This window comes from Lithobates pipiens, unplaced genomic scaffold, assembly GCF_037356315.1.
Source record: "Lithobates pipiens isolate NorthernLeopardFrog02 unplaced genomic scaffold, aLitPip1_a1.2 Scaffold_18, whole genome shotgun sequence".
In the NCBI taxonomy this organism is placed as follows: Eukaryota; Metazoa; Chordata; class Amphibia; order Anura; family Ranidae; genus Lithobates; species Lithobates pipiens.
Window position 1 is genome coordinate 39,276,679 of NW_027507758.1, and position 13,641 is coordinate 39,290,319.

At 43.0% G+C, this 13,641-nt stretch overlaps 1 protein-coding gene across 2 annotated transcripts in view; it reads left to right on the forward strand.

The window, feature by feature from the left end:
• Window positions 1–13,641, forward strand: part of LHCGR (luteinizing hormone/choriogonadotropin receptor) — a 225,149-nt gene that overhangs the window by 161,577 nt on the left and 49,931 nt on the right. For both annotated transcript variants that reach the window (XM_077485600.1, XM_077485599.1), the window contains exon 6: window positions 3,289–3,366. In XM_077485600.1, the coding sequence (XP_077341726.1) occupies window positions 3,289–3,366 (78 nt within the window). The remainder of the gene's footprint in view (window positions 1–3,288; window positions 3,367–13,641) is intronic.

Sequence of the window (13,641 nt, forward strand, 5' to 3'; positions counted from 1 at the left end):
TGTACACTGTGATAACTGTGCTGGTACACGCGGATCAATCTGGATTCATGCCAGGTAGGGGAACTGACATTAATATCCAATGCTTCCTTACACATGTCTCTAGGGCGGGCGTGGATAGTCCAGAGGTGGTGGCCTCCCTAGATGCTGAAAAGGCTTTTGACCCCGTGGAGTGGCTCTACCTTTGAGCTGTCCTACATAAGTTCGGATTCAGCCCTTGGTTTATTAAGTGTGTTCAATTGCTTTACCATAACCAGACAGCTCGAATACACACTAATAATTCATTGTCCTCTCCTTTTCCCATAACTCAGGGCACTAGACAGGGTTGCCTGCTCTCCCTGTGCCTGTTTGCACTGGCCATGGAGCCCCTGGCAGTCTGTATCAGGTCTGCTCCCTCAGTTGAAGGTATACAGGTAGGGGTGATTTTAGACAAAATATCCCTATACACAGATGATACCCTCCTGTTCCTGAAAGACATATCCTATCAGCCCTTCAACTCATTGCTGTGTTCAGACTTTTTTTGGGCATCAGGGTCAATTGGGGAAAGTCACAGCTTTTCTCGTTGCACACCTCAGGCCAACACGCCCAGACTTGTACCCTATTGACCTGGACATCCAAATTTAAACACTTGGGGGTGGTGATAAGGGCCCCCTTGTCCTCCTATTTTGAACTGAACCTCTTGCCATTGCTTAGGGCCTTCTCTCAGAAATATATGACTTGGAGGTCTCTCCTGCTTACCCCAGTGGGAATAGTGAACCTTGTCAAGATGGCATACCTAACTTTCTCTACCTCTTCCGTAATTCCCCATTGGTGCCCCCAGCTTATTTATTTTTTTAACAAACTATGGGGTATTATATCCTCCTTTGTGTGGAATGGGAGGCCTCCACATTTGGCCATCTCCACTCTACAGCTCCCTATTACTCAAGGGGGCCTATCCTTTTCTAACTTTCAGGCTTACTTCTGGGCGGGAGTCCTGGGAATGGTCAGATGGTGGTTCTCCCAACCTAAAGATAACCCAGCTGTTACCCTAGAGGCAGCCATCATGGGGTCATACTCCACCCTTAGCAACTTGGTGTTCAAAAATCCCCCCCCCCCTGATATTACCGACCTGATGCGTACCACCATTTCAGTATGGCACAGGGCAAGGGCCCGTTTTAGCTCTCCCGAGACGTTCTCCCCACATCTCCCCCTATGGGGTAACCCAAATCTTCTGCATCTAAATAAAGTCCCTGGCCCACAGGTTTGGGCAAGATAGGGGATATTAAATCTTAAACATGTTGTTTCCGGTGGCAAATTGCGCTCCTTCTCCGACCTCAGAAATGCACACACATTACCAGGGTGGATGTTGTTCTGCTACTATGAATGAATGAATGAAATACTTGTATAGCGCACAATGCAAACTGAATCTATCAACTTCGTCACACATTTCAGAAGCAGTTCCCACCCTCTCTCACCCTAGAATCGGACCCTACAGAAGCATTGCTTATTGCCAAGGTAATAGACAAACCCTTATCCTCCCTGTTCTTCTGCCTTTCCATAACCCCTACTAAAAAAATTTGAAAATACCTTTGACAAGTGGAAAATAGACATCCCTGACTTGACTGAGAAAGACTGGGAAGCTTGTTTATCTTCTTTTGTGACTAATATGATCGTGATTGTCTGGTCCTGTCCACTCCCTGCTGCCTACTAGTCAGAGATTCTTGATGAACTCAATCGGATAACCTCTTTGGCCCTCGAGTCGGATCCCAGGTATATGTTACTCAACATTTTTGGCACCAATGTATAGGGTAGATACACTAGGCTGTTCTTAAGCTATGCCACATTCTATGCACGCAGGGAGATATCCACTGGAAAGATGTTGCACCACCCACGGTGTCCTCCTTGCACTCTGTTCTAAATTCTGTCCTGCCACTCTATAGAATCACCTACCTTAAAGTTTGGAGATACCTGTTCTAGAGTTATCCCGCAGGCATAGTATATGTATAGTTATATGTATATTTTTTTCAAAATTGGCAGTCTTTTTTTTATAGCGCAAAAAAAAAAAAAAAAAAAAACATTGTGATTAAATACCACCAAAAGAAAGCTCTATTTGTGGTAAAAAAATTACATAAGTATAATTTATGTGCAGCGTTGCACGACCGTGCAATTTTCAGTTAAAGTAACAGTGCCATATCGCAAAAATGGCCTGATCATGAAGGGGGGAAATCTTCTGGAGGTCAAGTGGTTAAAGATAGATTCCAGATATGGATATTTTTACAAAGTTACATAGATCCAGCTTTAGAATTTGCCGCAAACACCCCAAATTATTCGCTATTCGGCGAACATCGGGCTCATCCCTAATCCCCGCTGTCAGGATGGAGCTCTGCATTGTTTACATATGCAGAGCTCCATCCAGCCTCTCTCCTCAACAATCAATGGGTGCTGGCGGACATCAATTGGCTGGCACCCACTGATCAGCTTCTCCTATGACTAAATACAGCAGAAGCTGGGCGGTTGTGAAGTGGAAGTTTAGTCAGGAAATGAAGTCCTGCTAGATCACAACATGCTGGGCTCTCTTGACGGTATAGCTTCAGTAATACACTGACTTATCCTGCTCTGCACATGCTCAGTTGACCTCCATTTTTGGCATTGTGCCAAAAATCAGAGCCACTAGAGGCCAATCTGCTGACAGCCTAAAGTTTTACTGCTGCTCAGGCGCTCTAGGCTTCAGCAAAATGGTGGCCTCCAGCAGGAGCAATGCTGGAGGGAATTTAAAGCACACACTAATTTCAGTAGCATAATTATTAATGTGGAATGTATGTTCCTTGCTAAAAAAAAACATTGTTTTTTTATCAAGTTTTTATGGGTAAAGTTCTGCTTTACATTTGAGGTTTCAATTCATGTGCATCCAGAAATATCTGTCATCGGTGCAGCAAGTTTTCAATGGGCTGCATATCATTAAAAGTCCATAAAAAGAATGCAGGTTCATTCTATAGTCACAACAAGCAGACAATAGGCTCAATTTATGAAGTTTAACACAAGGATAAATATCTTTAGTTTTGAACATATGACTTTTCCAAATCTATTTTTTGAATAAGAATCCTTATCCTGGTGTACTAGCTTTGTGAATGGAGTCTAATGTCCCTTGTATATTGACCCTTGTATAAGAGGCAGACAGTTGGTCCACAGAAACCAATTGGATTTTAGCTAGAAAAAAAAATGGTTATAATGGTGTGGTTTTTATTTTTGTACATTATTGGGCAACCTGACTTTCTCAACATTTACAATTTTGAATACATTTCTTTTTTCCAGGGAGATTTATGAGAACATGCATATAACTGTTATACCAGCCAATGCTTTTCAGGAAATGAACAATGAATCTTTGATACTGTAAGTAAAAGAAAAAAAGAAATCTCAATTAGGGTATGCATACACTGGTCACAGGGCTGCTCTTGCTCTGAGTTTGCATTGTGCTGGTATTTGGGCTCAGTTGCTATAGATCACTTTAGAGAGCTGTATTGTGAACACAGGTTCAGTCCACAATACAGCCTTTTACCTGTGCTAATTGCATACAAACAGCGCATATAGAGTTTTGGTGCCCTACTATGCCAGCAGCAATCACATTACAGATTTATTACCAGTGACTCACTACAAATGTACCTGAATACATAGCTCCCAACTGTCCCTGATTTCGAGGGACTGTTCCTATGTCCCTCTTTTCCCCTCATTTGTCCCTCATTTTGGTCTGATCTATATAGTTGTATATAAAATGCACTTTTTATGTTTCAAAAAGTGTTTCCCAGCACTAAACCTTTCATCTGATTTCTAAATTGCTGCATTTGTAAATTTTAAAAGCCAATATAAAGGAATAGTAGTGGTAAAAAAAAAAAAACACTTGTGGATTTAATTAACCTTTTTTTGGTTAATTCTTCTTTAAGGGGGTCTGACAGGAGGCGTGTCCTATGCCTACATACATTTGCTAGTAGGTGTCCCTCATTCCCATCTCAAAATGTTGGGAGGTATACAAATGCAAAGCAAACACCACACACACACACGCACACACAATATAGTTGTCAATATGCATTTACCAGTTTTGGTTTACATTGTGTCTATACGCTGTGTGCTATATAGGCAGATTTTAAATGCTTCAATGGTACTAGGATACAATATATCAAGCAAAAGGCCAATAAAAGCACAAATAAAATGTAACATCAAGAATAACTAACCAGATATATATGTAGCACTGCTCCCGTAGGGGTTGTTGAGTATAGTCTTCCCTGGGCCTCCCTCTGATTATCCTGCGATCAGACACTTAGGTATTTTCACTCTATCACCTGCAACTCTTCCACTCGTTATCCCCTTATCAGTCTAATGCAGTTATGGCGAACCTTGGCACCCCTAGATGTTTTGGAACTACATTTCCTATGATGCTCAACTACACTGCTGAGTGCATGAGCATCATGGGAAATGTAGTTCAAAAACATCTAGGGTGTCAAGGTTCTCCATCACTGGTCTAGGGTATTTTTTTTTTGGTTATTTATTGGTAGAACTTGGGTAGGAGAAGGGATTAGTGGGATACTTCAATTTGAACTATGCACAGAACAGGACAACTCTCACTTGAACCCATTAAATGGAATTAGATAGCAGACTCCCTGCTGGACCACACTATAGCTGACAGACTCAGTACACTTTTCTTCTTCAGGACTATCACCAGTATCCCCTTGGCCCTCACAGAACAGATCTAGCCTGAAAGGATGGCCCTCACAGAACAGATCCTCCTAGATGCGTCTCCCTCCTAGTCAACTCTACAGGATATCTGGGTTGCAGCTTCTGCAGCTCCGACCCTCTGGTCGACCACCTGAGGCCGCATGGAAGCCTGTACAGAGGAGGGGCAGTAGCCCCCTCCCTCTGGGACCCCACTCTCCAGCTGAACACCCTGAGCACATGTGCTCTAGGCATATATATAGTCACCCAACATGCCTTGAGGCACCTTCCTCTGCCAGTGGCCAGAGCTGTAACTACGCCTATGCTTCCATATGTCAAGTTTCCTCCACTGTCCAATATGCCCCTTCCTTTTGGACCAGTGTGAAACAGGCAAACAACATGAGCTGCATCTGAGTATACTAAGCAGACCCTATCAATGGATCACTGCTCCCTCATAGGCAGAGAGCATCTACATTTACCTAACAGCCCCCCTGAAACCCAAAAACTCTACTCTCTCTAGCACCTACCTAACATGGTGCTACATATATTTACGGAATAGTGCTTCTTATGTTGTCATAAGGACCAGGCCTCTTTCTGACACTTGTTGTTTAAATTATATATTTTATATATATATATATATATATATATATATATATATATATATATATATATAGATATATACAGTGCCTTGCAAAAGTATTCAACACCCCTTGACATTTTCCTGTTTTGTTGCCTCTCAACCTGGAATTAACATGGATTGTTTGAGGATTTGCATCATTTAATTTACAGAACATGCCCACAACTTTGAAGATTTTTTTTATTTTTATTGTGAAGCAAACAAAAAATAGGACAAAATAACAGAAAAAGTCAATGTGCATAACTATTCACCCCCTTAAAGTCAATACCTTTTGCGGCTATCACAGCTCTAAGACGCTTTGGATAAGTCTCTATGAGCTTGCCACATCTTACCACTGGGATTTTTGCCCATTCCTCCTCGCAAAACTGCTCCAGCTTCTTCAAGTTGGATGGTTTGCGCTTATGAACAGCAATCTTTAATGCACACGATCGAAATTTTGGTCAGAAAAAGCTCTGATGGTTTTCCCAACGGATTTCCGGTGGGATTTCACTCAAGCTGTCTTGCATACACATGGTCACACCAAATTCCGACCGTCAAGAACAGGGTGACGTACAACACGTACGACGGGACTAGAAAAGGGAAGTTCAATACCTAGTAACCAAAAGCTTCCATCTCCTAGTTGAATCTGAGCATGCGTGAGTTTTTGCACGTCGGAATTGCATACACACGATCGAAATTTCCGATAGAAAGTTTTTCCGTTGGAAAAATTGAGAACATGCTCTCAAATGTTTGCTGGCGGGAATTCGGCCAGCTAAATTCCGATGGAGCATACATACGGTCGCATTTTCCGATGAAAAGCTCTCATTGGTCTTTTGCTGGCCAAAATTCCGATCGTGTGAACACGGCATTAGTCTGACCACAGATTTTATATTGGATCGAGGTCTGGGCTTTGACTAGGCCATTCCAACACATTTACAGGTTTACCCTTAAACCACTCAAGTGTTGCTTTAGCAGTGTGTTTGGGGTCATTGTCCTGCTGGAAGGCGAACCTCCACCCTAGCCTCAAATCACACACATTGGTACAGGTTTTGCTCAAGAATATCCCTGTATTTAGCACCATCCACCTTTCCCTCAACCCCAAGCACCTTCCTCCATACATTTTGGGAGTCTCCCACATGCCTTTTCGCAAACTCAAAAACGTGCCATTTTATTTTTTGCTGAAAGTAATGGCTTTCTTCTGGCCACTCTGCCATAAAGCCCAATTCTATGGAGCTTATTGTCGTCCTATGTACAGATACTCCAGTCTTTGCTGTGGAACTCTGCAGCTCCTCCAGGGTTACCTTAGGTCTCTGTGCTGCCTCTCTGATTAATGCCCTCCTTGCCTGGTCCATGAGTGTTGGTGTGTGGCCATCGCTTAGCAGGTTTGCTGTTGTGCCATATTCTTTCCATTTGGTTATGATAGATTTGATGGTGCTCCTAGGGATCATCAAAGATTTGGATATTTTTTTATAACCTAACCCTGACTTGCACTTCTCAACAAGATTGTCCCACTTGTTTGGAGAGTTCCTTGGTCTTCATGGTGTTTGGTTAGGGGTGCCTCTTGCTTAGGTGTTGCAGCCTCTGGGGCCTTTCAAAAAGGTGTGTCTATGTAATGACAGATCATGTGACACTTAGTTTGCACACAGGTGGACATCATTTCACTAATTATGTGACTTCTGAAGGTAATTGGTTGAACTGGAGCTTTTTATGAGCTTCATAACAAAGGGGGTGAATGCATACGCACATGCCAATTATCAGTTTTTCATTTCTGAAAAATAGATTTATGTATATATTTTTCAAATTTTACTTCACAAACTTAGACTACAGGTGGTCCCCAGGTTACAAACAAGATAGGGTCTGTAGGTTTGTTCTTAAGTTGAATCTGTTTGCAAGTTGGAACAGGTAAATTTTTTTAAGTGTAGCTCCAGCCAAAAAAAACTATTTTTAAGCTTTTTGGATAACATAGGGAAAGGTTAACACCCCTGTAAAATTTGTTTTGCTGTCTATGCTCCTGTTCAGAAGATTTCACCTCACTTTCTGTCCCAATGACAATTGGATTTTGAAAATGTTGAGTTCTGGAAACAAGCCTTGGTGATAAAGCATCAGTAGAGACACCTTTCCCAATAATAACTCTTAGCCCTTGTACACACGGGCGGACATTCCGACGGAAAATGTCAGATCGGACCGTGCTGTCGGATAATCCGACTGTGTGTGGGCTCCATCACTGGGCTATAAAACTTTCCGACAACGTGATCCGATTGGACTTTGTCCGATTGTGTGTAGAGAATTCCGATCGGACAAAGTGCCACGCATGCTCAGATCAAATTCCTAGACCAAAGCTATTGGCTACTAGCCTGAACGTAGTCCTGTCATAACGAAATAACGTCATCACGTTACATACGATCGGATTTTCTGACAACTTTGTCCGACCGTGTGTATGCAACACAAGTTTCCGACAAAACTGATTTTGCTGTCGGAATGTCCGACCGTGTGTACAAGGGCTAACAGGAGTGAATTTCCCTTCCTAGGGGTAGATTTCCTCTCACTTCCTGTTGTCTCCCTCCCTTTGTAAGTAGGAGTCATTTGTAAGTCAGATGTTTGTAACACGGGGACCGCCTGTATTGTGTTCTGATCCATCACATATAATTCAGATCAAAAAAACATTGAACTAAAAGCTGTAATGTAACAAAATAGGTAAAAAGCCAAGGGGGTGAATAGGACCATGATAACTCTGGAGTAGCTGCAGAGATCCACAGCTCAGGTGGGAGAACCTGTCCACAGGGTAACTATAAGTCACGCACGCCACAAATATGGCCTTTATGGAAGAGTGTCTAGAAGAAAGCCATTGTTGAAAGACAGACATAAGAAGTCCCATTTGCAGCTTGAGAGAAGCTGTGTGGGGGACACAGCAAACATGTGGAAGGTGCTCTGGTTAGATGAGACCAAAATTAAACTTTTTGGCCAAAAATCAAAACGCTTTGTGTGGTAGAAAACTAACACTACACATCACCCTGAACACACCATCCCCACCATGAAACATGGTGGTGGCAGCATCATGTTGTGGGGATGCTTTTCTTCAGCAGAGACGGGGAAGCTGGTGGGGAGATGCATGGAGCCAAATACAGGACAATCTTATGCCGCGTACACACCGGCGGACTGTATGGCCTACTTAGTCCGCCGAAACACATTTCAGCGGACAGTCCGCTCGTGTGTGGGCTTCAGCGGGCTTTTTCAGCGTGCAGTCTGGCATACTAAGTATTTCGGATTTTTGGAAATTCTGTCCGTCGTACTTTGGTTTCAGCGGACAATCCGCTCGTGAGTAGGCTAGTTCGACGGACTAAGAATGGCGCATGCTCAGAAAGGATTTACACGGCGGAAAGGTGCTTTGCTGTGTATTGGACTTCCTATTTCTAGTCCCGTCGTACGTGCTGTACACGTCATCGCGCAAGCTTTCGTCGGACTGTTTGGCTATCCGTGTGTGGTCAAGTCCGTTCAGTGGAAAGTATGACGGACTGTCCGTCGGATTGTATGACGGACTAAGTATGCCATACAATCCGCTCGTGTGTACGCGGCATTAGAAAAAAAACTTGTTAGTCTGCAAAAGACTTGAGACTGGGGCGGAGGTTCACCTTCCAGCAGGACAACGACCCTAAACATACAGCCAGAGCTACAGTGGAATGGTTTAGATCAAAGCATATTCATGTGTTAGAATGGCCCAGTCAAAGTCCATATCTAAATCCAATTGAGAATCTGTGGCAAGACTTGAAAATTGCTGTTCACAGACACTCTCCATACAATCTGACAGAGCTTGAGCAAAGAAGTTGGGGCAAAAATGTCACTCTTTAGATATGTAAAGCTGGTAGAGACATCCCCAAAAAGACTTGCAGCTGTAATTGCAGAGAAAGGTGGTTCTACAAAGTATTGACTCAGGGGGGGCTAAATACAAATGCACACCACACTTTTTACATATTTTTTTGGAAAAAAAAATTGAAAACCATTAATCATTTTCCTTATACTTCACAATTATGTGCCATGTTGTGTTGGTCTATCACATAAAATCCCAATCAAATACATTCTCATTTTTGGTTGTAACATGACAAAATGTGGAAAATTTCAGGGGGTATGAATACTTTTTCAAGGCACTGTATAGTTTATACTTTAAAAAAAAATAGCTGTGCGCCACCTTGGGGGGGCGGGGGGGGGGGGTGGATAGGGGGGCAGACATGAGCCTTTCTGCAGCTGCAGGCTGCAACTATCTGGCGGAGGAGTTCTATCATCCTCTCTGCTGCCAACTGAAGAACATTACACTGAACACAATAACAAAAAAGAGAAAAGCAAGCGTGCAAAAATTTGAATGTCAAATCAAAAAGTAGCTGAAGTAAACAATAACAACATATGCACTCACTAAAAATGCACTAAATATTACGGTACTTAGAAGTAATATGTAAGATTCTGCAGGAAAGATATAATTTAAAAATCAATAGTCCGGTACTTTTGTGCTTGAAAACAGAAGTACGTGGCCCATCATCATCATTCAGTGCTCTCAGGTGTATGTTTGATCTATGACGATCATTAATAATACTAGATAGTGTTGATGGTGATACATGTCTTCTAAATGTCATTCTATCTCATAATTGTGTGCTGTATAAGTTAATGTACTGTAAATAATTTCGAAAACAGCACAAATTGTTTAGCCTCACTCTGTTCCCGAAGATTTAATATCGATACAATAGTGGCACAGTATTGGAGTATCAGACAAAAAGCAAATAGAATAACCATATATACTATATTACCAAAAGTATTGGGACGCTTGCCTTTATACTCACATGAACTTTAATGACATCCCAGTCTTATGCCCTGTACAGACAATAGGATTTTCCAACAACAAAATCAAATCATTTTTACCGACGGATGTTGGCTCAAACTTAAAGTTACATAGTAGGTGAGGTTGAAAAAAGACACAAGTCCATCAAGTTCAACCTATGTGTGTGATTATATGTCAGTATTACATTGGATATCCCTGTATGTTGCGATAGTTTCAAGAAACTATTAGATATCCACCTGAACAATCGATGCCCCCGCTGAGACCACCGCCTGTGGAAGGGACTTGTCTTGCATACACATGTTCACCCAAAGTGGTTGGCAATTCCGAACGTGAAGAACGCGGTGATGTACAACACGTAAGACGAGCTGAGAAAAATAAAGTTCAATAGCCAGTACTGCTCTTCTGCTTGATTCCGAGCATGCGTGGCACTTTGTGCGTCGGAATTGAGTACACACGATTGGAATTTCTGACAACGGATTTTGTTGTCGGAGAATTTGAGAACCAGATCTCAAATTTTGTGTGACGGAAATTCCTATGGAAAATGTGTGATGGAGCCCACATACGGTCGGAATTTCCGACAACAAGGTCCTATAACACATTTTCGAAAATCCTATAACACATTTTCGAAAATCCTATTGTGTGTACCGGGCATAAGTCCGTAGGGTTCAATATTGAGTTGGCCCACCCTTTGCAGCTATAACAGCTTCAACTCTTATGGGAAGGCTGTCCACAAGGTTTAGGAGTGTGTCTATGGGAATGTTTGACCATTCTTCCAGAAGCAAATACAAGAAGAAAACACCCAAGCTCAATGGCACAATTGGAAAATGCTCACTGAGACTCAATGCTCAGGCGGGGGGACCCCACGCCCCACTCAAATGTCCAAAGTAGAAATTAAGCGACAACTCGATAACTCCTTGGTATTATCCTTTTTTTGGCTACATCATATACACAGGATCAATGCTGAAATTTTTCAGCTATTACAGCCCTAATTCATCCCAAGGTGTTCTATCAGGTTGAGGTCAGGACTCTGTGCAGACCAGTCAAGTTCCTCCACCCCAAACTCTCTCTTCCATGTCTTTATGGACCTTGCTTTGTGCACTGGTGTGCAGTCATATTAGAACAGGAAGGGGCCATCCCCAAACTGTTCCCATAAAGTTGGGAGCATGAAATAGTCCAAAATGTCTTGGTATGCTGATGCCTTAGGAGTTCTGTTCACTGGAACTAAGGAGCCAAGTCCAAACCCTAAAAAACAACTCCACACCATAATCCCCCCCTCCACCAAATGATGGTCCATAAAAAACGTGGATGAGTGAATTTGGGATGGAGGAACCTGACTGACCTCAACCTGACAGAAAACCTTTGGGATGAATTAGAGCAGAGACTGCAAACCAGGCCTTCTCATCCAACATCAGCGCCTGAGCTCACAAATGCGATTCTTTGTCTGATACTCCAATGCTGTGCCACTTTTTTTTATACTTTTGGTAATATAGCGTATCTACGAACAATATTTTATACCTTCAGTTAACATCAGGCCTAACCAGTGATTTACTATACTGTGTGGGGAGCTTTTACTAGAGGAAGAGATGGAATTTGTTAACAAACTCCATCCCTTCCCTCCTGTCAGAATAGCAATCTGCCTAGTTTACATAGGTCAACCCCCTTACTGTGTTTCTGTCTGGTGATTGGTGGCTACTGAGTACCCTGTACCTGCTCATCGACTTCTGCTGTGTGTGATTGCAATGGAAGTTAGCCTGGCGGCGGCACACCCTCTACCTGACAGAGTGGGATCACGTAAATATATATAGATATATATATATATATATACCTCCCAACATTTTGAGATGAGAATGAGGGACACCTACTAAGTACGTAGGCATAGGATACGCCCCACCACACCCCCTTAAAGGAGAATTAACCAAAAAAAGGTTAATTAAATCCACAAGGCCTTTTTTTTTTACCACTACTGTTCCTTTATATTGGCTTTTAATATGTACAAATGCAGCCATTTAGAATTTGGATGAAAGGTTTAGCACTGGGAAACTCTTTTAGAAAGAAAAAAAAGTTCATTTTATATACAACTATATAGAACAGACCAAAATAGGGATAAATGAGGGGCAAGAGGGACAGAGGGACATTGCTCCAAATCAGGGACAGTCCCTCAAAATCAGGGACAGTTGGGAGCTAATATATTTCTTTATTGTACATCACGGGACACAGGGCCATAGTAATTTCTATGTGGGTTATAGGCCACCTTTAGGTGATGGACACTGGCACACCCTAAGACAGGAAGTCCACTCCTTATATAACCCTTCCCACTACTGGGAGTACCTCAGTTTCTTCGCCAGTGTCTTAGGTGTTGTTCACGAGTAAAGATGTGCTGTGCTGAGCATCACTGGAATAATTCTTTTCTGGGGTAAGCTATGCAACCGGATCCATTCAAAGTGTCTTTTCAGGCAGAATTGAATGGTACCCGGGTCTCATGGCGGAAGAAACAAGGTTTAGCCCGTAAAGCTTCTCTTTTTAGAGAGTTGGACCCCGGGATCCAGTGCTTTTGTTCTTTCGGCCATAAAGTTTTACTGGCGGGGGGCCTTACGGGTCCAGAGATGTGGATCCCACGATAAAAAGGGCCCCCCGGTCCCTGAAGGTTTTTTAACAGAGCCCATCGTGAGGGGTAAATGTTGGGTCTGTCGGTTTTACCACAGAATCCCTGCGGCAGCATATGGTAAGTGGAGATTCCTAAGAAATAAAAAATTTTCTTATGGATTGTCTCCTTTAAAAAGTAAATGTTGTAATGCCTAAAGTCACCACTGGGGCCTGTATAGAGCACGTACCTTGTCATGCTTTCCTTAGATTGCTCTTTGTCAGCAGAAGCTGCAGACTTTCCTCCGGCTAGCACTCCCAGGCCTCTGGTAAGATGTTGAGGGTGGATTTCTTTAAAAAAAAAACACCCCCCACCAGGGCAGAAGCGCTCCCCCTCTGCCTGGATAGGTAGGGGGAAGTCGGAATGATAGCAGGTGCCACTCTGTTCCCTGCACGCTGGTTTGTCACACCTCTCCTCCTCGCCACACCTCCCCCACACACACGCCGATCCCTTCGGATTGGAAACCCACATTTGTGTGGGAAACCGTTCTTTTTGAAAAGAGGAAGGGGGCGTGGCAGGAAGACAAAGGGGCGTGGCTTGGGCGGTGTTAGCATGCGGCAACGCCCAGCGCAGGTGTACATTTAAAAAGCTCCATTTTGCTGACAGCAGCTGATGGAGGGACACAAGAGCAGAAGGAGGCATGTAAGTGATGACAAAGGCATTCCCTTGGCACATTTACTGAAGCATCAGGCTGAGCATTGATAGCAGCAGCAGTTGCTGGACTATTTGCTCAAGCAGTGGGTGCAATTTGTTCTGGTAGTACCTCTGCATTTGTGCATCGGGCTATGGTCAGAAGGGGAGGTAGAAACACCCCAAAAAAGGGCTCAAAAGTGTCTCCCTCAAGCTCTAAGAAGCTTAATCTCATCTCTACAATGGCAT